The following is a 25,388-nucleotide window of genomic DNA, read 5'->3' on the forward strand; positions in this document are numbered from 1 at the left end:
TAAATTATTTTGTTGTTGTTTGTAACCATCTGCTTACAATTACCTTAACCCCCCTCCCCCTTGTTCTCTTCCAAGTGATACTTATTGTTAATTTTTTGGAAACATTCACATTCTATGACTTAACTGTATCAGTAGAGTAGTAATATTTAAAAAGATGAATTTTGTTTTCTTGGAAAAGCCTACTTACTAAAAGTTAGTTTGCAGTTTCTAGAAGGTAGTAAAAACTACTTTCCTCCTCTCATTTGTGCCCAATTAATTGTATATTGGTATTGTCTCTCCAAAATTAACACACACACACACAAACATACATATACTCATTGTGGACGAATTCTATAGAATATCCATCCAACTTCATATCATAAATTGGATAATAGATTTTTTTTTTATCCACTTTTTTTTTTTTCTGAAGAAAAGGAGAGAGGGAAAGAGGAATGAAGTGAAGAAAAGTGGGTAAGGAAAGAAGAAGGGAAGGAAATGAGGGAAGGCGGGAGGGAGGGAGGAAGGAAAGGTAAGAAGGAAAGAATTAAAGAATTTCTGATATTCTTTTGTCAGATACTGTGCTAAGTGCTTTACAGATATTTGATGTTGTTGTTGTTATTATTCCTGCTTACACAGCCAATAAATATTTGAATTGAATGTAAGTCTTTCTGATTCTAGGCCCAGAACATCACTGCCTTTCTTAGCTAATCTGGGCAGTGGATGGTCTTTTGAGTGCGAATGTGTATTCTTCAAAAGACTCATTTCAATCATCATTTGTTATTGTAATTGCTGCTGCTGTTCAATCATTCACTAATGTCCAAGTCTTATTGACCCCCATGACCATAGGGTCCCTGGGGTTTTCTTGGCAAGGGCATTGGAATGGTTTGCCATTTCCTTCTCCAATGGATTAAGGCTAACAAAGCTAAGTTACTTGCCCAGGATCACACAGCTAGCAGATGTCTGATTCTGAATTTGAATTTCTTTCTTCTTGACTCCAGGCCTAATACTCTGTCCACTAAGCCACCTAGCTATCTCTTTAACAAGCATATCATCCATAAACCAAAGTTTCTAGAGGACATTACCCTTGATAGGGAATCATTGTTCAATTTGAATTCTACATTTTATTTTCTCTAAAACAGTAGTAAAAACCCAATGTGACCACAAACCTGATATGTATGATCAAAAAGATCAAAATGACCAAAATGATCATCATTTTTTTTTTTTTTTTGTTTGTTTGTTTGTTTTTCAGGGATTGTGGAAAAAAATGGTGAGGATAGGAGATAACGTTGTATGAATAAAGCCTTACAAAAATTATTTGTCATAAATAATAAACAGTGGGATCTTCTACTCTCCACAACTTTGAATCAATTTGGTCAAGTCATGAGTGACTTCATCAAGGATGCACATGATGTTTATGTTGATGATTCTTATAAAAATTTTATAGGCATAAAAAAGAAATACAAGTCAGCAGTTAGTGAGACTTTTTTGGCATTTTTTTTTTTTTTTTTTTTTTGGCTATTAATAAGTTCTGGGATTTTACTCCAATGCTTTTGTTATACTCCCCATTTCTCAAAACTTTGTGAATCAACCCTTCAGCATTGTCTTATTTATGTTGCCTCCACCATGGATGTCCTCTGTGTATTCTTGCTCTAATTCAGCTGTTCCACCTGTCTTATTTCCTCTGCTAATCAAGGGTTTGTTATAAAAATCTTTTCAAGTCTTTTCCATTTTTATTGTATTTATCTTCCAATTTTTGTCCCTAATACACAGAAAAACTTTACTTAGTTTGGACAATAACGAAGATTTCTTTGAACTGAAAAGTTTTGAAAAGGTTTTAATCTTCCATTATTTTTCTCTTTTAAGATTTTACAAATGAGCTTATAGTTTAAGTGGATTTTGCTCTTCATTATCATATTTTTTATTTGGCATGTACATCAAGTCTGAGGTTCTATATGGCTTATGAGTCATTTGTCTCCTTATCCTTGTTTTTCCAACAATTTCTTTCCATTTTAAACTATTTCCACTGCAATGAATTTACTAATTATCAGAATATATACTGATCTAATTTTTCTACCTCTTCATTCTCAACAGATGTTGGTTGGTACGTAAGCCACAGATATTTTCATGATACTCATTTTGCAATACTTATTAGCGCTGCAGTAAAAGGTGACCAAATGTCTTATGCAATGAAACTTCTTTTTATATTTGGATTTATGTTAAAACTAATTGCAACAACTCCTTAATTTTTCCCAAGGAGAATTTTTGAGGCATTCCAATTTGCTATAATTTCCTTTTTTTTTTTTTCCTGATTTCATTTATGATGAGATGTTAAATGTTGATTGTTTTAACATTTGTTGTTTACTCAAAAAATCTCTTTATTAGACTATCAATAATTGTTAATGTTTGTTGATGATTAAAAATTCATGTGATGCTTGGCACCTTTTGCTCTACTCCCTTGTAACAGCAAAAAAGAGATCACACAATTCTGCATTTTTCTTTTTTGGGAAGGATTGTTATAACAAGGGAGTTCATGAGTAGGAGGCCATCTGTGAGGTCTGCATCTTTCCATAAAGCTATTGTTTAATCTTTTCCTGAGTCTGTACCTGAAGTCTTTCTCCTATGATAAACATTATAGGAATTAGAATTATCTTGGCAATCTTTGCAGGCATCAGAATAAGACTTTGTGGAGTAGAGTTAGAACTTAATAGATCTTTATTTTGTATAGAACTCTAAATGTCTCAATGACTTCTATTCAGATGTTTTATGAGAAAATGTAGTAAAAAAATAAAGCATTTGGGAATTGATGTTCAGTAACAGTAGTTTCATTTATTAAGATGGACTGTTAATAATAAAGCTTCATTTCATGGCATCTGTAACATATTTTTAAAATTCTCATTCACTGTTTAGTAGAAAATATCTAGTGTATGGTTCAACATGAGGCAAAGCCAATGAAATCAAAAAAGTTCTTAATTTAGTAGTTGTTAAGAAAAATCAAATTAGGAAAAACTTAGGAAAAGGCTTTCATACTGAAAAACCTTTTTAAGATTTTGGAATATGATCTAAAAGTGACAAAATAGAATATTATATTTCAGCCTGTTGGCCTTGATTATTCTTCATGTCCTCTGGCCATCCAGTTTGTACTTTTGTGTTATTTCCCCTCCTGTGGTCAATTTCTATGAGAATTTGGTCTTGAAAGTAACAGAAATACAGTCTGGTGTAGTGGCAAAAGTTTTTATTTGAATTATTTCCATTTTGACTTTCTGTGACAATTTATCTATCTGCCTAGCATCATTCTGTTACAGTGGCCTTTGGTTAAAGTGTAGGGGGGAAAAAATCCATTTCGTATTATAGAAACAGTCATAGACCTCAAAATAAAAAGGTCCAAGGTATTATAATTATCTATTAATTCTTCTTGAAAATTAAGATTTTGGACTTCCAGTAAATAATAAATGTTGTATAGAAAGTGTTAGAGAAACCTAAGTCATTAAATTTAGCAAAAGTTTTTAAAGAAATAATAATAGCTTTTTATATTTCAAAATTCATGCTAAGATAATTTCAAAATTCACTCTTGTAAAACCATATTTCCAATTTTTTCTTTTTCCCTCCACACTATTCCCTCCCCTAGACAACAAGTTCTCTCTCTGGATGCAGATGGCTCTCTCCATCACAAATCTATTGCAGTTGGCCCGAATCACCTCATTGTTGAAAAAAGCCAAGACCATCAAATTTGATAATCACATAATGTTCTTTTGGTTCTACTCATTTCACTTAGTATCAGTTCATATATGTCTCTCCAGCTTCTAGGAAAAATTCTGAAAAGAACGCTACACTGAATTATAATCAAGAAATCCTGAGATAAAGTATAGAAAGTACATTAATCTAAAAGTAAACTGCCCCAGAAGACATCAAGAATTTTTATTAGCCCAGGAAAAGAAGGTTATCTAAAAAAATCTATGCTAAGATAGGTAAACATGCCCAATAGTGCGGACCAGAGAAGAATCAGGAATACCTGAGGCATACAGCAATCAGTTAATGGGGGACAGGAAGTCCTTTCAAAATGTGCTCTCAAGCTACAGGGAAAGCTGAAATTTTTACTCTTAACTATACTAAGCCTGAATAAAGGCTGGGAGCTAGAAGCTCTTAGATTAGGATAACTGAGGGGTACCAGAAATCTGTTGCATTTTGATGTGGGATGTTATGGGAGACATGTAGACCACATGATCTGCATGTGATGCAGACAGAGCTGAAGTTTATGAACATTAACTCATGCACTCTAAAGGAGTGAAGTTTTGACAGTCGAGGAAGGGAACAAATAGGAAAATCCAATCCAAATAAGAATACAAGAGGTAGAGGAATACTTCCTTGCTGTTAAATCCCTGTTGGGATAGGACTAGAACAATAATTAGGGGGAAAAATGATAGCTATAGCATTAGAATATTAGAACTTTTTTTTTTAATTTTTAAAAAATATTATGAACATTTAACATTTATGGGATAGTTTCTCTGAGATACCATGGAATAGCTAGGTACTTTGTGATGTTTATTTAAAATTTTACTTTTTAAAAATATTTTTATTTTCCCCATTACATATAAAAAATAGTTTTTACATTTGTTTTAAAATTTTTGGGTTCCATTTTCTTTCTCTTCCTCCCTACACTGATCTTTGAGAATGCCCATGAGAAGTTGTGCAAAACATTTTCATGTTGCAAAAGAGAACATAGATTTCTCTCCTCCAAAAAAAAAAAATAAAAAGCTTAAGAAAAATAAAAGAAAGTTAATAAAAATATACTTCATTCTATATTCAGACACAATCAGTTCTTTCTCTGGGTTTGGGTAATATTTTTCATCATAAATCCTTCAGAGTAGTCTTGTATCATTGTATTGCTTAGAACAACAAAATCATTCACAGCTGATCATTCTACAACTTTGCTGTTTCTATGTTCCCGGTACATTTCATGTTGTTTGAGCTCATGGAGAACTTTACAGGTTTTTTTTTTTGACAGAAACCTGCTCATCATTTTTTTAGAGAACAAAAATATTTCTTCATAATCACATACCACAATTTATTCAGCCATTCCCCTCTTGATGGATACCCTCTCAATTTCAATTCTTTGCCCTAAGAAAAGAGCTCCTATGAACATTTTCTTATATATCAATTATTTTCCTTTTTAAAAAAACCTCTTTTGGTATTCATGCCTAGGAGAGGTATTAGATGAAAGGATATTCATGATTTCATAACCCTTTGAACGTAGATATCTTTTGATCATTTATCAATTAAAAAATAGCTCTTATTTTTAAATTTTTATTTATTTATTTTTGCTGAGGCAGTTGGTGTTAAGTGGCTTGCCCAGGGACACACAGCTAGAAAGTGTTAAATATCTTAGCCAGATTTTGATCTCAGGTCCTCCTGTTTTGAAGGCTGGTGCTCTATCCATTGTTCCATCTAGCTGCACCAATAGCTCTTTTTATGAATTTGATTTAATTCCCCACACATTTGAGTAATGAGACTGTCTTTAGAGAAACTTGCTTCTCAATTCTTTTCATAATTGCTATTACTGACTGTATTTTTTCCCCATGTTCTATCCCGCTCTTTTACCAGTCCCTCTTCAAAAAGGAGGGACTATTTGTTTCTGATCAGCTCCTCCTATAATGTTCCCTCTCTTCTTTCACCCCCTTTTTATATCCTCTTGTATCTCCTTGTATAGCCTTCCTATCCTACTATCCTACAGGATAAGATAGAGTTCTATACCCATATTGAGTGTGTATGTTATGTCCTCTCTGAGCCAATGAGAGTAAGGTTCACTAACTCTCTTTCTCCCCTCTTCCTGTTTCCCTCCACTACAAAAGCTTTTTCTTGCTTCTTTTATGACAGATAATTTATACTGTTCCATCTCTCCCTTTCATTTCCCCCAAAACAATACTCTCACCCTTTGGTTTTATTTTATTTTTTAGATATTATCCCTTCATATTCAACACATACCTATTCCCTCTGACTATATGTACACTTCTAACTGCCATAATAATAATAATAAAGTTCTTTTGAGTTATAGGTATCATCTTTCCATGTAGGAATATAAACAGATAAACCTTATTAAATCCCTTATGATTTCTCTTTCCTGATTACCTCCTCATGCTTTTCCTTACTCCTATATTTAAAAAATGAGATTTCAGCTTTGGTCTCTTCATACTTAAAAATCCTCTATTTCATTGAATTCACTTTTCCCCAGTTTTGCTGAGTACATGATTCTTGATTGTAATCCTATATCCATTACTGTCCAGAATATTTTATTTCAAGCCCTCTGATCTTTTAATGTAGAAGCTGCTAACATTTAAGGAGTCTGGGGAGAATTCCAGTGAGTCACTGCTTTCCCTCTGCCCTCTTGGCTTTGCCCTTGAGAATCACCTTATTTTGTTTAAATAATTAAAGCATTAATTAAAATGATTTAATAAGGAAAAATCAACCCAGTTTTATGAAAAGTATGAATTGTAATTTCAAAAACACTCAAATTTATCAACATAGGGACTTTAAAAATATGTTATTTCCTAGCTCTCCTTTAGTACTATTTTAATCAGTCAATTAATCAATCAGTAAGTATTTCTTAAATATTTATTATGGGCTAGGCAGTATGCTAGACTCATTAAAAAGAAAGTTAAAAAGAAAGGCAATTAAAAAGTCCCAGCCCTAGAGGAACTCTCAATTTTTTTTTTTTTTAAGTAGGGTTTTTGGCAATTTTTGTTGGCAATTAGTTTGTATATGTAATTTTCTTTCTTTCTTTTTTTTTTTTTTTTTTGAGGCTGGGGTTAAGTGACTTGCCCAGGGTCACACAGCTAGGAAGTGTTAAGTGTCTGAGACCAGATTTGAACTCAGGTCCTCCTGAATTCAGGGCTGGTGCTCTATCCACTGCGCCACCTAGCTGCCCCAATTTTCTTTCTTTATAAAGGTCTTCTTGCATGCCTGTCTTATTTGAGAAAAATTTCCTATTTTACGTTTTCTCTACCTTTCCCCAGTACATCCCTTTTTCTTATTTCTTTGCTTTAAAAAAAAAAAAAGAAAAACCTATTTCCAACATAATTGACTCACACTCATTCCTTCTATCTATATATTCTTCTTACTGTCCAAATAATGATAAAGTTCCTAGGAGTTACATAAATCATCTCATATAAAAATGTAAGCATATATTATTTAACATATTGAGTCCCTATGATTTTTCTTTCATATCTTTTTATGCTTCTCTTGAGTCTTGTGTTTGAATGTCACATTTTCTATTTAGCTTTGATATGTTCATCAAGAATGCTTAAAAATCCTTTATTTATTGACATGTCTATTTTTTCCCCCTGAAGGATTATACTCATTTTTGCTAAGTAGGTTATTTTTGGTTATATACCTGGCTCCTTTGCCTTTAGTATTTCATTCCAAACCCTCTGATCCTTTAATATGAAAACTGCTAAATTTTGAGTCATCCTGACTATGGCTTTATGATATTGAATTGTTTCTGGCTGTTTGCAATATTTTCTCCTTGACTTGGGAGCTGTGCTATAATATTCCTTGGAGTTTTCTTCTGGGAGCTCCTTTAGGATTTAGTTTGTTTCTTTCAGTTTCTATTTTATTCTCTGGATCTAAGATAGTAAAGTAGTTTTTTTTTTTTTTTTTTTTTTTTGGATACTTTCTTTAAAAATGATATCTAATGCTCCAAGTCATTATTAATCAGAGAAATGCAAATTAAGACAACTCTGAGATAACACTACACACCTGTCAGATTGGCTAGAATGACAGGGAAAGATAATGCGCAATATTGGAGGGGATGTGGGAAAACAGGGACACTGATACATTGTTGGTGGAATTGTGGATATATCCAGCCATTCTGGAGAGCAATTTGGAACTATGCTCAAAAAGTTATCAAACTGTGCATACCCTTTGACCCAGCAGTGCTATTGGACTTATATCCCAAAGAGATCCTAAAGAAGAGAGAGGGACCTGTATGTACAAGAATGTTTGTGGCAGCCCTCTTTGTAATGGCCAGAAACTGGAAACTTAAGTGGATGCCTAAAAAATGGAGAATGGCTGAATAAATTGTGGTATATGAATATTATGGAATATTATTGTTCTGTAAGAAATGACCAACAGGATGATTTTAGAAGGGCCTGGAGAGACTTGGATGAACTGATGCCGAGTGAAATGATCAGGACCAAGAGATCATTATATACAACAACAATACTATATGATGATCAATTCTGATGGATGTAGCCAACTTTAGCAATGAGATGAACCAAATCAATTCCAATAGAGCAGTAATGAACTGAACCAGCTACACCCAGCGAAAGAACTCTGGGAGATGACTATGAACTACTACATAGAATTCCCAATCCCTCTAATTTTTCTGCCTGCATTTTTTTATTTCTTTCACAGGCTAATTGTACACTATTTCAAAGTCCGATTCTTTTTGTACAGCAAAACAACTGTTTGGACATGTATACATATATTGTATTTAATTTATACTTTAACATATTTAACATGTATTGGTCAACCTGCCATCTTGGGGGGGGGGGAAGAGGGGAAAAATTAGAACAAAAGGTTTGGCAACTGTCAATGCTGTAAAATTATCCATGCATATATCTAGTAAGTAAAAACTATAATAAAAAAAAGTGATATCCAAGATCTTGTTTTGATCATGGCTTTTAGGTAGTATTTTTTTTTCATTTTAAATTAAATTTAAATTGAATTAAAATTTTATGGAATAAAACAAGCATTTCTACAATAAAAAAGATGATAGCATATAGAATTACAAATCTATTATGCACAACTTTCTATTCCTTTCAAATATACAACAAAATTATCTTACAATTTTTTTTTCCTTTCCTCACCTCTATCCCCTACCCTACAGATGTCTATCATTAGGGATATATATGTGTATGTATGAAATTACCTTATATATATATTTATTTATCATTTCTGTGGATATGGATAATTTCTTCATATATTCTGTTTAGAATTACAAAGAAAATGCTGGGTGTTTTTAATAGTAAAAATAATTTATTTACTCAAAGTCATTTTAAGGACTATTGCTGTAGTTGATACAATATTCTCTCGTAATTATGCTCATTTCTCTATTATTTCATACAAATCTAACATCAAGCTTATCATTTCTTATAGTACACAATATCACAATCATATACTACAACTATTACCCAGTTGATAGGCTTCCTTGTAATTTCCTGTTAGCCACCACACAGAGAGCTGCTATAAACATTTTGGAACATAAAGATTCTTTTCCTTTTCCCTTATTATCTTTGGAAATAGATAAAGTAGTGATATTGTTTGGTCAGAGAATATAAGTAATTTAATATCTCTTTAGGCATAATTCCAGATTGCTCTCCAAAATGGTTGGATCAATTCACAATTTCGCCAACAATGAATTAGTATCTCAAATTTCCCACATCCCATCCAATATTTGTCACTTTACTCTATAATTATTTTAGCCAATCTGGAAGGCATAAAATTATATCTCAAGGTTGTTTTAATTTTTATTTCTTTAATCAATGATTTAGAGCATTTTTTCATGAGTATAAGTTGGGTTATTTTCTTCATTGGAAAACTGCCCATTCATATTCTTTATAAAGTTGTGAAATGTCTAATAGCTTTATAGATTTGACAAAGTTCTTTATGTATTTTAGATATGAGACCCTTATCTGATAAATTCTCTGTAGAAATTTCCCCCTCCCCTGATTTTTTCTTGTCCTTCTGATCTTGTCTTCATATGTTTTACTTGTTAAAAAAAAATAGAAATTTAATGTAATTGAAATTATCCACTTAAAATGTCCAGGCATATTTTTATTTCATTTTAAAGTAAATCTGCATTTTCCTAATTATATTTTAAGTGTACCACCTTTCTTAGGTTTTCCCAGTATAAATTTTTAATACTGTCTGTTTTTAGGTTTGCTGACACTGAATTTATCAGTGTTCTTTTTTGACTTTTTAGCTTTTTAGTTGGAGAAGGAGCCTATAGATGGGCAGTGGATCATGGAATACCCTCCTGTTCTCCAAGTGTTATGACTACAAGTGAGTAAAGCCTTTGAAGAAATTAAGGAATGTGAGTATGTATACCCATGCAGGCTCAGGAAAGTACTTGCTTATGTTGTCAATTAAAAAAAACAGAGTAGATGTATATAAAAAATCCAAATGTTACAGTATTTATTTCAATACTTATCTTTAAGAGGTTATTTTGATTCCATTGTAGTCAACCTGAAACTCTGAGAGTCATGGGAGGAAGTATCCCAAGTACTTTTTTAAAAAATGAGATAAAAAGTTTATTTTAAATGGTTTAAAAATAAGTTTGAAACATTTAGATACTTGAAAATTATGGTTATGGTCTGTTTCTGGTATTGTTATAAATTAAGAGTCAATGCTATTGGAAGATGAGCATTTAGTTTTTTAGTTGGAAGAAATGATCTCTATATAAGTAAGCTTTACTTAGTGCTTAATCTACATGAAAAAGTAGTACTGAGTTAGAGTAAAGAGATAATTTCAAAGTTCCACTTGAATAAACCAAGAGAAAATGCTGCAGTATTTAATTTTACTAATATGAAAGTTCATCTCTTTGTCAGTATGACTTACTGAAGAAATTATGATGGAGTGAATTCAATTTCTACCTAAAAAAAAAAAAAATCTCTGTAACATACCTTAGTGATTTTCCTCCTTTTCTTTGCTTGGAGATCTCTGATAAGTGTGAACTTGTTCCCTTTTGAAACAGTTTTTTACATTTGGACTGTTCTGGTAGTTGCTAAGGTTTTCCTTTCATTGGCTCTAAATTTGCTCCATCTTGTATTCATCTAGGTACCTAGTGCTTTTTCTTAAAGTACAAGTTCATCTTCCTTTTAAATGATAGCCCTTCACAGATTTATGTATAGTAATTTTGTTCTAAGTCTTCTAATAGTTGAGCATTCCTATTTATAAGAACATTATCATATACTTATCAATATTCTTAAAATGTCTCTAGAACTGAACAGTATTTAGATGTGATGAGAGCAGAGTACAATGATATTATCACCTTAATTTGTGAGTATTGTGCCTTTTTAAACATAATACAAGTTTTCAGAGACTTTCATGGCTGCTATTTCATCTTGCTGAGTTATTAATTTTCATTTTTCTAAAACCTACATTTTCTGAACTTTTGTAACTCACGTTTGTGAAATTGAGTGTAAGGTTTTATATTTATCTTTACTAAATTTTTTTCTCAATTCTGCCTAAAGTCAGGTCATGAAGATTTTAAGCCTTCAGTTTGCCTATTTAGTATGTTTAATGTCCTTTCCAACTATGGGTCATCTACAAATTTGGTAAGGATTATATTATATATTCATCCAAGTCACCAATAAAAATGTTCAATATCACAGGATTAATCAAGACCACATCTGGAAATTCCACTGGAGAACTCATTTCCAATAACACTGAATGAGTCCTTAATGATTCTGTGTAACTGAGAAGAAGATCTCCATTGGAGTTCCCCTAGCGATTTATATGTGTTATGACATTTAACAAGTTACATATTCACCTAACTGTCCTGTTGCTCAGCTCCTAACTCTCTCTTTACTTTCATTATAGTTTGAGACATTAAAAAAATATTTAACTTAAATTTGGATAAATTATAGATTAGTTGGGAGCAACATCTTTTTTTGTTTGTTTTAGGGTTTATCGATGCCTATTTGTTTTTTTTTTTCCACATTCATTATGTCACTTTTTCTCTCTTTCACCTGTTGACCATTGGTCATTGTCCATTTTAATAGAGGAATACAGTTAAGTACACCAAGAGTCACGTTGATCATACTGCCAGAGATAAAAATATACAATATTCTTTTGATGCAGCTAGATGGTATAGTGGATAGACAACAGTACTTGAATTCAGGAATACCTGGATTTAAATCCTACTTTATACACTTAAGTCTTATCCTAGACTAGTCATATAACCCTCTTAACCTATTTATTCATACATGAAATGGAGGTTATAGCCTTTTAGTCACAGGGTTGTGGTCAGGATCAAATGAAATAAAATATATGAAGCACTTTAAATATTTTAAGTGCTATATAAATGATACTGTTATAGTAATAAGTCATCATTATTATTATATAATTTGATGAAATCATTCTGCCTTTTTTAAAAAAAGCATTGCTCTTATTTCTAGTCAGTCATTAACCATTTCTTTAATGATAATAAGTTCTACAGTTTTGCCAGTTATTGAATCAAACACATTAGCTTATAGACTAGGCTGTTGTGGGGTTTGTATTAGTAGAAATATATACTGATGAGCCATGTATATATGAAGTATCTTGCTTATTATTGGTATTTGCTAGATTATTCTTTTGGATAATCATGCCCACATTTCACTGCTTATTTTATTTTCTTTTTAATTCTTGTTGTTTTTTGAATGTATATTATGTCAAAGAAACATGAAGATTAGCCTTATTTGTTTGGTTGTCTGATTCCAGTGCACTTATTCAGAGTTTCAGCCCTTTACAATCTCCTTCATAATTTCTTATTATACAATAAATAGTATTGTCACATCTTATACCATGACTTATTCATCCATTCCTCAATTTGTGGGCACCTGTTCAGATTCCCATTACTTGCCACCTTAAAAAAAAAAAAAAGAATTTTTTTTTTGTATCTTAATTTAATTTGTAATGCTTTAGACTAATCTTTCCTTCAATCTAATCTTCTAATCTTCTTTTCTCCTTTCTGCCCCTTTCCCTCATATTTTCCTGTTTATTGAAATCGTTGAAATATTTATAATCATGTGTATATTGTATATCCTTCTTTCCATCAGCTCAAATGAGAGTGATATTCAAGTGTTTATTTGTGAACCTAGGTTATATGCTGTTATTTACCCTAATTTTTTTTCCCTTTCTTTCTGCTGAGTGGAGAGGAAATTCATCTTCCATTTTTCTCTTAACATCAACACATAATTGAACAACTCCCAGGAGTCATCTGATTCAACTCTCTTTGATGATCATCAGACTCCTTGATGATGATACGTTTCAGAAGGGACCCATGTATTATTATCTTACCATATTTGACTATAAGCAGTTTATTCTAATGTAGTCCATTATTATTCATTCATTTTTACCTTTTTATTTTTCTATTCATGCCTATGCTTGAATTTCAAAATTGCTATGTGAACAGCTCTTGTTTTTTCATTAAGAGTGCTTGAAAGTCCCCTAATTTAACTCTGCATTCTCTCTACTACCATCTTTCTTGCTGTATGATTATACTCACTTTTGATGTATAAGTTATCTGTTCTTTTCTGTAATGTCATACTCCAAGTTACCTGCTTCTGTAAAATGGTATCTGTTAAATCATGTATGATTTTTGACTGTGGTTCCTCATTTCTTAAATTATTTCTTTTTGATTGCTTGCAGTAGTTTTTCTTTGATTTGAAAGCCCTGAATTGAGCTGAAGAAGCACTGAGAATTTTGATTTGAGGTTTCTTTCAAAAATTGTTTAGTAGATTCTATTTCTACTTTATAATGTGATCCTAAGAGATCTGGACTGTTTTATAATTCCTTGAAATATGATAGCAAGATTTTTATTTTTTTTTGTCATGGCTTTTAGATAGTCCAATTCTTGGATTTTTTTCCTCCTTGATATGTTTTCCTGGTCAGTTGTTTTTATAATGATACCTCATATTTCTTCATTTTAATTTTATTATTATTAATAGTAGTAGTAGCAGTATTTCTTCTTGTTTCATGAAATCATTATTTCCTGTTGGGTCTATTCTAATTTTTAAGGAGTCTCTTGCCTGGGCAAGATTTTATACTTTTTATGCCAAGCTGGTAATTTCCTTTGCAATTCTTTATTATATAGTTTCATTTCTTTTCCAGTTTTTTGAAAATACTCTCCTTTTACTTATAAAAACATTTGAAATTTTTTTTTTTTTAAAAGAAAAATGCTTGCTTTATATCTTCTAGAATTTCTGGTTGCATTTGTGCTTAAGTTATATTTTGCTTTGTCTTTTAGGTATTTTGAAGTCATTCTCTTCTTTTGTATCTATGTCTTGACTTTGATACCATAATTGCTTTTTATGGCAAGATTCTTTTTTTCTTTGTTCATTCTAACAGCTTCCTTCATGACTTTGGTTTTGATATCATAACTGGAGTCTGTGAACTTCTGAAGGAAAAGTATGGGCTGGTCTTGTTGCTGCTATCTTGGGATATTAAAGATTGGGTTATTCCAAGACAAGACAAGCTGGGGATCTATAAACTTTTAGTGTTCCCAGTGTGGTCTCATCCTTGGGAAAAGTATGACTGTTCTGCACATTTGTGACTTGGCTTAATGATTGAGCAATAGTAGAATATTGTTGGATTTAAACATTTCCGAGTGTCAGACTACTAGGCTCTCCTTTGGCCTAGGATGTTTGCTCTGATTATTCCTGTACAGGTTGAATTGAAGCCTAATTGAGACTCCTACTCCTAGGGTCTGAGCCAAATTTCTGCTTGCTTATTTTTAAATTTCCTCTTTTTCTCTGTATACTGCTTAGGTAACTTTCTAATTGGGAAAAACACTTCCTGGCAAAGTTCTCTATCTTAGTAGGCTCTAGATTTGTGACTGGAGCTGTGTGGTAAGTGACAAAACTGCCAGGTGTGGTTCCCTCATGTAGTTCTCATGGTGCCCTATAACAAATTTGGGACCTTTTCTTGTCCTGATCCATTGGTGCTTGAGTGTTCCAGGAGTTTGCATGCTCCAACATCTTAATTGTCCATAGGACTTTTCTTTCTGTTTCTCTGCTAAGCTAGACTGGGCAAATAACTCATTTTATTATTTTTTTTTCCTAGATTTCTCTGTCAGGACTGGGGCATTTTCTAGATATGGTTGAAGGAGAGTTTTGTTTTGTTTTGTTTGCAGTGGGTGGTGCAATACAGGAATTCTCTTTGCTACATTGCCATCTTGACTCTGTCTCTTACCAGTAAATATATTTATAGAGTGAGATGCAGAATTTTTCCAAAATTATAGAAATTCCTAAATGGAGATGGGATATAACAAAACAACTTTTGAATGAACCACAGTCAAAATCATACATGATTTAACAGATACCATTTTACAGAAGCAGGTAACTTGGAGTATGACATTACAGAAAAGAACAGATAACTTATCACATATACCATATTTAAAAATTTCTCCTGAAAGCTAGAGAAATACTCTTCATTGGTCTGGGAACTTATCTGTTTTGAACCTTAATGAAAACCTAGGGTCTATCAAGGGTAGACTTGGAATAATCATTTGTTTTTTAGAAGTGTTGTCAATATCCATTATGATAAATGTGTGGTTTCATGATTCATTATCAATAAATGTATTAAAATATTGTGGACTTTACGTCAAATCTTCTAAAAATGATTGCCACAAAAAGCAAACATATTAGGTATTAAATTTTTTAAAACTTTTTTTTAAAAGTTCAATTTTTATTAATTTGAAACAAATATAAAGCAAGAAAGCAAGTACACAGCTGAACATAAAGAAAGGATTCAATATAGAATCGTACATTTCCATTTCAGACTGTTTACTTAAAAAAAAAAAAACAAAAACAACTATATAGTAAATACTACACATTGTTTTCAGTACTACCCAGCTTTTCTGAACTTTCTTCTAACTTTTGTTCTTTGCTTTGCACTTTTTATTTTATTTTTCTCCCCCTCCTTCCTACCCTGTATTAGAGAAGATTACAATTAAATATGAATTTTATATATACACATATATATTTGTATATGCAAACATACATATATGTAAAAGACCATACTATAATATTTCTGTTATTCATTTCTGGAGGTGAATAGCATCTTCCTTCATAGGTGTTTTTCTAAAAATCAACCAATTATTTCTTTTAGCACAATTGTATTCCATCACAATCATATATTATAACTTGTTTAGTCATCTCCCAATTGAAAGGCATCTTATCATTTTAGCCAAACTGATATGTATAAGATGATTTCTTAAAATTGTTATAATTTTTATTTCCCTAATTAATCATCATCTAGAATATTTTTTTCATAATTCTGTAGTTCTTATTTTTTTTATCAGAAAATTTCCTGTTCTTTTCCTTTGACCATTTATTAATTGGGGAATCACTTGTATATGTTCAACCAAGTTCTTTATATTGAGAAATGAGACCTTCATCTGAGAATTATTTATGAAAAATTTTTCCCATTTTGTTCTCCTTCTAATATTAGTTTTATTTTATACAAAAGCTTTTTAATTTAATATGATCAGAATTATTCATTTTATGCTTCACAATACTCTTTACAAATTGTTTTCCCATTCATGAGTTTAATAGGTAATATGTTCCATGTTCTTCTAATTTTCTTGTGATGTCTTCCTTTATATCTAAGACTTTTGACCTTATCTTTGGTTTAAGATACTGCTGCTTTCTAGCTTTCCCAACAACTTTTAATACAATAATGAATTCTTATTCCTAAAACTTAAAATTTTACATTTGTCAAACACATTTTTACTATAAGCCTTAATACTATGTATTGTATGTTTACTTAGTTCCATTGTTCTATCTGTTTCTTAGTCAATACTAGATAGTTTTGATATTGACTGACTTAATAGTTCAAAGTCTGTTACTGCTGATCCTCTTGCCTTTACATTTTTTTTTAATTAGTTTCTTGACCTGTTGTTTTTTCAGATGAATTTGTTACTACTTTTCTAACTCAGTAAAATACATTTTCTTTTTTAGTAATTTAATTGGAATGACATTGAGTAGATGAAATTGAATAATTAGGTTAGGTAAAATTGTAATTTTTTTCATTATATTAGCTTTGCGTATTCGTGAACAATGAATATTTCTCCAATTATTTAAATCTGACTTTATTTGAATAAAGTGTTTTATAATTATTTTAAATAGTTAAATATTTTAAGTAGTTCAGTTTTAAACTAGTCTATTTTGGCAGGAATACTCTTACGTATTTTATACTTTTAAATGGTTTAAAAATACTGAATAATATTGGGAACATAGAGTGTAGTTTCCTATTTTTCTCTTTTAATTAAATCTATTTTACCTTTAACTTCATCTGACATCATGATTGCTAGTCCTACTTTTTTTTTTTTAACATTTGCTGAAGCATAATACATTATGTTGCAGTCCTTTATTTTAACTCTATCTCTCATTTTTAAAAATTGTATTTCTTATAAGCATCATTGTTGAATTCAGATTTTTAAATACATCTATCTGTTTTATGGTAAATTCCTTTTTATGGATAAATTCATCCCTTTCACTTTTAAATTTATAATAACTTATTGTATATTATTCTCTATCATATTTTTTTTCCTCTCACTGTGCTTCTTGTTCTTTTTACCCTATGGCTTCCCAGGTATATGTAATTTACTTTTTGACCATCACACTCTCCACTTTTTTCTTAATCTACTAAACCCTGTAAGAGTACCTTCTTTGTTTTCTCCCTTATCCTCATAATTCTTAATCCATACAGCCTTGTAAAAGTTTTTCCCTTATCCTATTTCTTGATCCTCTTATTCCTTTATAAATTTAGAAGACTTTTATACATTTCTAAATATAAGTTATTCCCTCTTTAACCCATTTTTCAATGAGAGTAAGATTGCAGCTTCACCAACCCTTCATCCTGACTTATTTCTTTTATATCAGTTCTTCCTTTCATACCTCATTTTTAATGAGATAATGGCTTTTTTAAAAATTAAAGCTTTTTATTTACAAAACATATCCATGGGTAATTTTTTCAACATTGAGCCCTGCATAACCCTCTGTCACAAATTTTTCCCCTGCTTCCCCCATCTCCTTCCCCACCCGGCAGGCGGTCCAATACATGCCAAATATTCTAAATACATGCCAGATCCAATATGTGTACATATTCACACAGCCATCTGGTTGCGCAAGAAAAATAAGATCAAGAAGGAAAAAAAAGAAAAACTGAGAAAAAAAAGAAACAAAATACAAGCAAATAATAACAGAGAGTGTGAGAATGCTATGCTGTGTTCCACCCTCTGTTCCCATGGTTCTCTCTCTGGGTGTAGGTGGTTCTTTCATTACTGTACAAGTGGAACTGGTCCAAATCATCTCAATGTTGAAGAGAGCTATGTCCATCAGAATTGATTATCAGATAGTCTTGTAGTTGCTGTGTATGATGATCTCCTGGTTCTGCTCATTTCACTCAGCATCAGTTCATGTAAGTCTCTCTAGGCCTTTCTGAAATCATCCTGCTGGTTGTTTCTTACAGAACAATAGTATTCCATAGCATTCATATACCATAATTTATTGAGCCATTCTCCAGTTGATGGGCATCCATTCAGTTTCCAGTTTCTTGCCACTATAAAAAGGGCTGCCACATACATTTTTGTACATGGGAGTCCCTTTCCCTCTTTTAAGATCTCTTTGGGATATAAGCCCAGTAGAAATACTGCTGGATCAAAGGTTATGCACAGTTTGATAACTTTTTCAACATGGTTCCAAACTGCTCTCCAGAATGGTTGTATCCATTCACAGTTTCACCAACAATGTATCAGTGTCCCAGTTTTCCCATATACCCTCCAACAATTATCTTTTACTTCATTTTAGCCAATCTGACAGGTTTGTAGTGATATCTCAGAGTTGTCTTGATTTGCATTTCTTTGATCTATAGTGATTTCATTATCTCATTTTAATTAGATAATGGCTTTTTAAAAAACCTCTTCTCACCCAGTTTTTTTTTGTTTTTGTTTGTTTGTTTGTTTGTTTGTTTTTAGAATCATCCTATTTTATTCAGGCCAGCCATAGCCTTTCTTTCAAACTATCCAAGTAATCATGATTATCTTAAGAGTATTAATAACATTTTCACATATAGTAGTAGTTATATTACTGTGGAGCAATGTGCTGCAGCAAAGAATTTAATTTTGGTTTGGATCATAGTGAATAAAGACATTCTTAAACTAATTAAGAAATAAAGTTTAATAAAAGAAAGAAAGAAAGAAGTATACATCACCAAATTAGGGAAAAAACTTGATTCTGTATCACACAGGTGGGAAGTCCCAGTTTAGCCTGCAGAGTCCTGATTAGGAAATTCTCTGGTAATCTGTGCATTCCATGGGTAAGACTTTAGAGAGTAAAGGGAAGGCCCTGCTTTTATACATACAGTTTTAAAAGAGATCTATTTTTTCTCAATTTAATTGTGTGATCATCTGACAAACATATCCTAATTATTCAGGGTGATTTTGTTCATTGGAAGTGGGCTAGTCCTTCATAGAAAAAGATAGTCGACTAGGGTCCTGTTGTCTAACCATGGGTGTTGGAATTCACTTGTTGCTTGTAATATTTTCTCCTTAATCTGGAAGTTTTGAAACTTGGTTATGATATTCTTGGGATCTTTTTCAGGTGGTAATTATTAGATTTTTATTTTCTATTTCTGCTTAATCCTTTAATTTTAGAACCTTAGGGCAATTTTCCTTAATAATTTCTTATAATATTGTATTAATATTCTATCTTTTTTTGATTCTAATTTTCAGGTTGTTCCGTAGTTTTTACATTTTTTCTTCCTAATCTGTTCTCCAGATCAGTTGTTTTTCTAATGAGATGTCTCACATTCTCTTCTATTCTTTTCATTTTGCTTTATTATTTTGTATGTTTGTGTGTCTTGTAACATTATTAGCTTCCCATTTCTAATTTTCAAGGAGTTATTTTCTTCCTTAAATATTTGGATCCCTTTTTCCAATTGGTTGACTTTCTTCTCATAATATTCTTAATTTTCTTAGATTGCTCTTTTTTCCCCTTATTTTTATCTCAGTCTCTTATTTGACTTTTAAAGTCCTTTTGAAATTCTTAGAAGAAAGCTTTTTCAACTTGTGACAATTTGGTATTTCTCTTTGGGGAAAAAAAAAAGTGGCTTTTGAACTCACATCTTCTCTATCCCCATAGCAGTTGTCAGTGGTGGGGTTTTCCTTTGCTTACTCATTTTAATTTTTAGCAGCTTATTATTATTATAATCAAGTTCTAGTCCCTTATGGAGAATGGTGCCCCAGACCTCAGATTCTTCTTATTGTTCTTTTCTGAGCCTTGTCCAGGTTCCAATCTTGAGCAGTAGTCCTTTCCACCATTAAGCTGCAGTTAGGCCCCCTAGTCACACTGCCCTGACATGATCTTATTCCCTGCCATTGTTTCAGTGGCTGCAAACTGTAGTTCTCCTCTCTGTCTTAGAACTAAAACCAGGGATCTGTTCTCTTGCAAGGGTCCATAGCCAACAGAGTCCCCTCTCCTCAGTTACAGCACTCACTGTGCATGTGCTTGCTCCTTACCTCCTGCAGCCACATCCTGAGATTATATCTGGTCAGCACTGCTGTACCTGGCATCCTGCAATCTTCCCCTACTCAATTATCCCATCCCAACTTTGTCCTGAGATGGAAGTTTCTGAGGCTGTTTGTTGATTCATCAGAGTATGGTTGGGGGTGTTTGCACTTCAGTCAGTTCAAACCTCCACATCTGGAGACTTAAATCTCTTCTGAAGTCCTCTCAAGTTGTCTAAGGAAGACAACTGTTTTACCACAAATCTTATCTGTTTTTCCTATTCTATTTTCACTTTGAGGTATCATCTGACTTTTTTTTTTTTTTTTTTTTTTTGCACGCGCACGTGCGTGTGTGTGTGTGTGTGTAGGAAATTGGGAGAACCTATAGTTTTCTGATCTACTCTGATATTATTCTGTTATGAGCCAGAACTCCATACTTAAAACAAGGATTCTTATAAGGTGCTAACTCAGTGGAATTGATAAAGACAATAGTTATCCAGTTTAGCATGGTGATTAATAATTCTCTAGTTCAGTACATGTACTTAGTACTTAATATTGTTCTGCAATATTCATGCCTATGATGTAATTAAAATAGAGCATATAAACTGGGACAAACTCAGCCAGAGTCCAGAGGACTGGAGGAAGGAGCTCAAGCTCTTGGAGCCAAGGAGAGACGTTCATTCCATCTTTATCAGCCTCATGGTGACTGGCCTATCCTCCTACTCCTCCCACTGAGACCAAAGCCCATCTGAAGGGCCTCAAAACAGTTAACCGGACCCCAGGCAAGGAGACAATAAAGAATTTGGACTTTAACACCTGGCTATTCTCGTGGTGATTACTGAACTGAAAAGAAGGCTGGTCCAGAGACCTCCAAAAAACCAACCAGATTCCACAGTTCTCTTAAAAACTTTTAGAGATTTAAGAGGTTGTACATTCTGTAGTATTCTTCAATAAATTTAATTATGTTTTCCCAGTTAACTTTTATACCAATGAATGGAACTGTCAACTAGAAACTGAAGAAATCTGAAAGTCTTCAGTAATTCACAGTCTTAGAATGTCCTAGGCCCTAAGAAATTAAGTGACTTGCTGGTAGTCATATGGTTGATATATGTTAGGGGCATCTCATGAATCAAGTCTTCCTGACTCCAAGGACACTTGAGTTCATTTACTTTACTATGCTGCTATTCTTTTTTTTTTTTTTTTTGAGAGAAAGTTTCCAACTTTAATGTAGATTTCCTATCAACTATAAATTAATTTTCTTTTTTTTAATTATGCTTTTTATTTACCAAATATATGCATGGGTAATTTTTCAGCATTGACAATTGCAAAACCTTTTGTTCCAACTTTTCCCCCTCTTTCCCACCCCCCTCCCCCAGATGGCAGGTAGACCAATACATGTTAAATATGTTAAAGTATATGTTAAATACAATATATGTATACATATCCATACAATTATTTTGCTGCACAAGAACAATCAGACTTTGAAATAGTGTACAATTGGGGCAGCTAGGTGGTGCAGTGGATAGAGCACCAGCCTTGAATTCAGGAGGACCTGAGTTCAAGTCTTATCTCGGACACTTAACACTTCCTAGCTGTGTGACCCTGGGCAAGTCACTTAGTGTACAATTAGCCTGTGAAGGAAATAAAAAATCAAATAAAAAATGCAGGCAGACAAAAATAGAGGGATTGGAAATTCTATGTAGTGGTTCATAGTCATCTCCCAGAGTTCTTTCGCTGGGTGTAGCTGGTTCAGTTCATTACTACTCAATTGGAAATGATTTGTGTAGCGAGCTGTCGTCTCTAGAAGCTGCCGGATCGCTCTCTGGGAAGAGATCTGCTGTGTCTACTCAAATCTCTCAGACAGATTCTTCTTCCTGTAACGAACCGTTGTCTCCAGGCAGTTGCTGTTAACTCTTGTCCAAAGAAGTGACTTCCCTTCCTGCAGAGAGCCCCGTCAAGCCTGATGCAATTCAGAGTCTTCCTTCTTGAATCCTGGCTCTGAATCTCCTCCAGCTCTTATCCTTCTCCAGGCCGATCTGCTCTTTGCGCCCAATGCTGTCTCTTTTTATCCTCCCAGAGAATGGGCGTGGGATAATGCAAGGGCTTCTGGGAAGAACCACCCCAGCCAATGAGCTTGCCCCCTCTATCAAGTCAACCTGAGTTCTCACCTTGTAATTGTCCAGAAAACCTGAATTCTCACCTTGTCACTGTCCAGACAACCTCAGTTCTCACTTAGTAATCCTAACATCTCCCCTTTTCTTTTGATTTAGAACATAGGACAGTCATGACCTTGAAACATAAATCCATCAATATGGGAAGTATTACAGATAATTACATAAATGACCTTGAAACATAAATCCATCAATATGGGAAGTATTACAGATAATTACATAAATTACATAAGCATATAGTAACATAGTAACATAACGCATGCTAGAAGTATATAACATAATCAAATAATCATAAATTATCTGTCTGAGAGATTTGAGTAGACACAGCAGATCTCTTCCCAGAGAGCGATCCGGCAGCTTCTAGAGACGACAGCTCGCTACAATTGGCGCCCCACGTTGGGCGCCAAATGTAGCGTGCTGTTGTCTCCAGAAGCTGCCGGATCGCTCTCTGGGAAGAGATCTGCTGTGTCTACTCAAATCTCTCAGACAGATTCTTCTTCCTGTAGTGAACCGTTGTCTCCAGGCAGTTGCTGTTAACTCTTGTCCAAAGAAGTGACTTCCCTTCCTGCAGAGAGCCCCGTCAAGCCTGATGCAATTCAGAGTCTTTCTCTTGAATCCTGGCTCTGAATCTCCTCCAGCTCTTATCCTTCTCCAGGCCGATCTGCTCTTTGCGCCCAATGCTGTCTCTTTTTATCCTCCCAGAGAATGGGCGTGGGATAATGCAAGGGCTTCTGGGAAGAACCACCCCAGCCAATGAGCTTGCCCCCTCTATCAAGTCAACCTGAGTTCTCACCTTGTAATTGTCCAGAAAACCTGAATTCTCACCTTGTCACTGTCCAGACAACCTCAGTTCTCACTTAGTAATCCTAACAGGTAATAGTTTAATATTGTGGCATAATTTCTAGCACTTATTAAATACATACAGTTAAGTGATATACTAGATTTAATGTATTTATCTCTATCCGCAACATGCCAACTTTCAAACGTTCTGGAGTATTAAAATACTGTTGATTCATAACTTTGTTACTGACTTGTTAGTTAATCCCTTGTACTCTCTGGATCTAGACCTTTATCTGTAAAATAGGGGCATTATTTATCCTATGTTAACTCAAAAGAGTGTTTTGAAGATATCAGATATGGCGATTTTCTATAGCACTATAAGGTTTTTAGAGTACTTTATTGTCTAATTTGACTTCAACTTATCTCTTTTGATCCTCACAATAATCATTGGTAGTCATTGTTTCATTAAGAAAATGCCTTCACAGTTTTAACTTGAGATGTTAGCAACTTGGGATGGAAGTGATGATGTTCAGATCAAGTTATTGGTCTATGACCAAAGTTCTATCAGTAATGGAATATTAAAAATTGAAAATGAAAAATTGGAAGGTTCTAGGAGTAAATAAGTACTGTAGGTGAAACCTCCTGATCCAACAAAGTTTCCTTAGTGTTTCTTAATCTAGATAAGTCAGTCTAATTTTTTCCCCCATTTCATATAAGACCTTAGGAATTGACAGGTTTGATTTCCTTTATATACCTACTCTCTGTTTTTTTCCCACTCTATAATATTTCTTTAGCATAATCTTGGTGGTCATTAGTCAGTCAGAAGATATCTTTGATTCTTGGTAATTGTGCATGGCCATTCCATTGAGTTCTTCTTAAAGCCTTCAAACTTTTTTGTCTTTTTAAAAATAATTATTTAACACTGATCAGTCTACTCTGAATCAGTTCATACAAGTCTTCCTAGACTTCTTTGCAATTATCTTTCATCAAACATTTATTCTTCTTATTATTTATTCTTATTATTTGTTCTAGTGATCAAAACTGTCTACATTTGGAAGAAATCATAGCACATGTGCAGATCTTTAATTCTGCAATAAAAGGCAACATAAAGCAAAATTAAACAAGAAGCTACCTTTTATTTCCTGGAAAAGGTACCCAAATGGAATTTTAAAAAAATTTTAATTAAAACTTTTTATTTTCAAAATATACATATGGACAATTTTCGACATTCACCCTTTCAAAATTCTGTGTTCTAATTTTTTACCCTCCTTCCTCCATCCTCTCCCCAGTTGGCAAGTGATCCAATATATGTTAAACATGTGTAATTCCTCTATATTTATTTTCACAAATATAATTATGTACAAGAAAAAATGAGAATGAATACAAAATGTAAGCAAACAATAAAAAGAGTGAAAAAAATTATGTTAAAAAAACAGAAGGAAAAAAAAGAAAAAAACCATAATGTGTTAATTTATATTCAGTTTCTATAGTTCTCTGTCTGGATGCAGATGGCATTTTCCATCCAAAGTTTATTGGGATTCCCTTGGATCACTGAACTGCACAGTCTTGCTGTTGCTGTGTACAATATTTTCTTTTTTCTGCTTTTTTTACTCAGCATCAATTCATATAAATCTTTCTGGCTTTCTAAAATAAGCTTGTTCATTTTTTATAGAACAATAGAATATTAATATAAAATATTAATTCTATAAAATAAACATAATCAAAGAGAAGAGTATAGATTATTTATGTGTGGAGTAAAAAAAAGAAGTTAATTTTGAAACTCTTAAGAATACAATTGATTAGATGTGTAATTTATAAAGTATCTAAGTAGTCCTTTCTACCTTCACTCATGTGACTATTTTTTCTCCATTATTACAGTTCCCAGCCCATTCACAATTTCTCGTGCTCTATAGTTTTTGTCCACATTTTCCTACTGAGGCACCATATGGGATCTATCTGATATGCTAGAGGCTTTTTTCTATGTGTCTTCACATGTTATGTAATGTAGAATAAATTGTCAATCTATTTTCTTTCTCTTGCTGTATGACTGGTCCAACTCCTTTCCTGACCATGTAGTTCCTGGATATTTTTGGTGTTATTTTTTGAGTACAGAGGTCATTGTTGAAAATACATGGCAGTCTGGTTATACTCACTGTACATATTTCTATTGTACTTTGTATCACATGTAAATT

At 32.8% G+C, this 25,388-nt stretch overlaps 1 protein-coding gene across 11 annotated transcripts in view; it reads left to right on the forward strand.

Moving 5' to 3' along the window:
* The window catches only part of TASP1 (taspase 1), a 249,334-nt gene that overhangs the window by 53,190 nt on the left and 170,756 nt on the right, over positions 1–25,388 (forward strand). For all 11 annotated transcript variants that reach the window (XM_074287839.1, XM_074287843.1, XM_074287845.1 and 8 more), the window contains one exon: positions 9,956–10,035. In XM_074287839.1, the coding sequence (XP_074143940.1) occupies positions 9,956–10,035 (80 nt within the window). The remainder of the gene's footprint in view (positions 1–9,955; positions 10,036–25,388) is intronic.

The sequence above is a fragment of the Sminthopsis crassicaudata genome, chromosome 2 (genome assembly GCF_048593235.1).
Source record: "Sminthopsis crassicaudata isolate SCR6 chromosome 2, ASM4859323v1, whole genome shotgun sequence".
NCBI classification, from domain to species: Eukaryota; Metazoa; Chordata; class Mammalia; order Dasyuromorphia; family Dasyuridae; genus Sminthopsis; species Sminthopsis crassicaudata.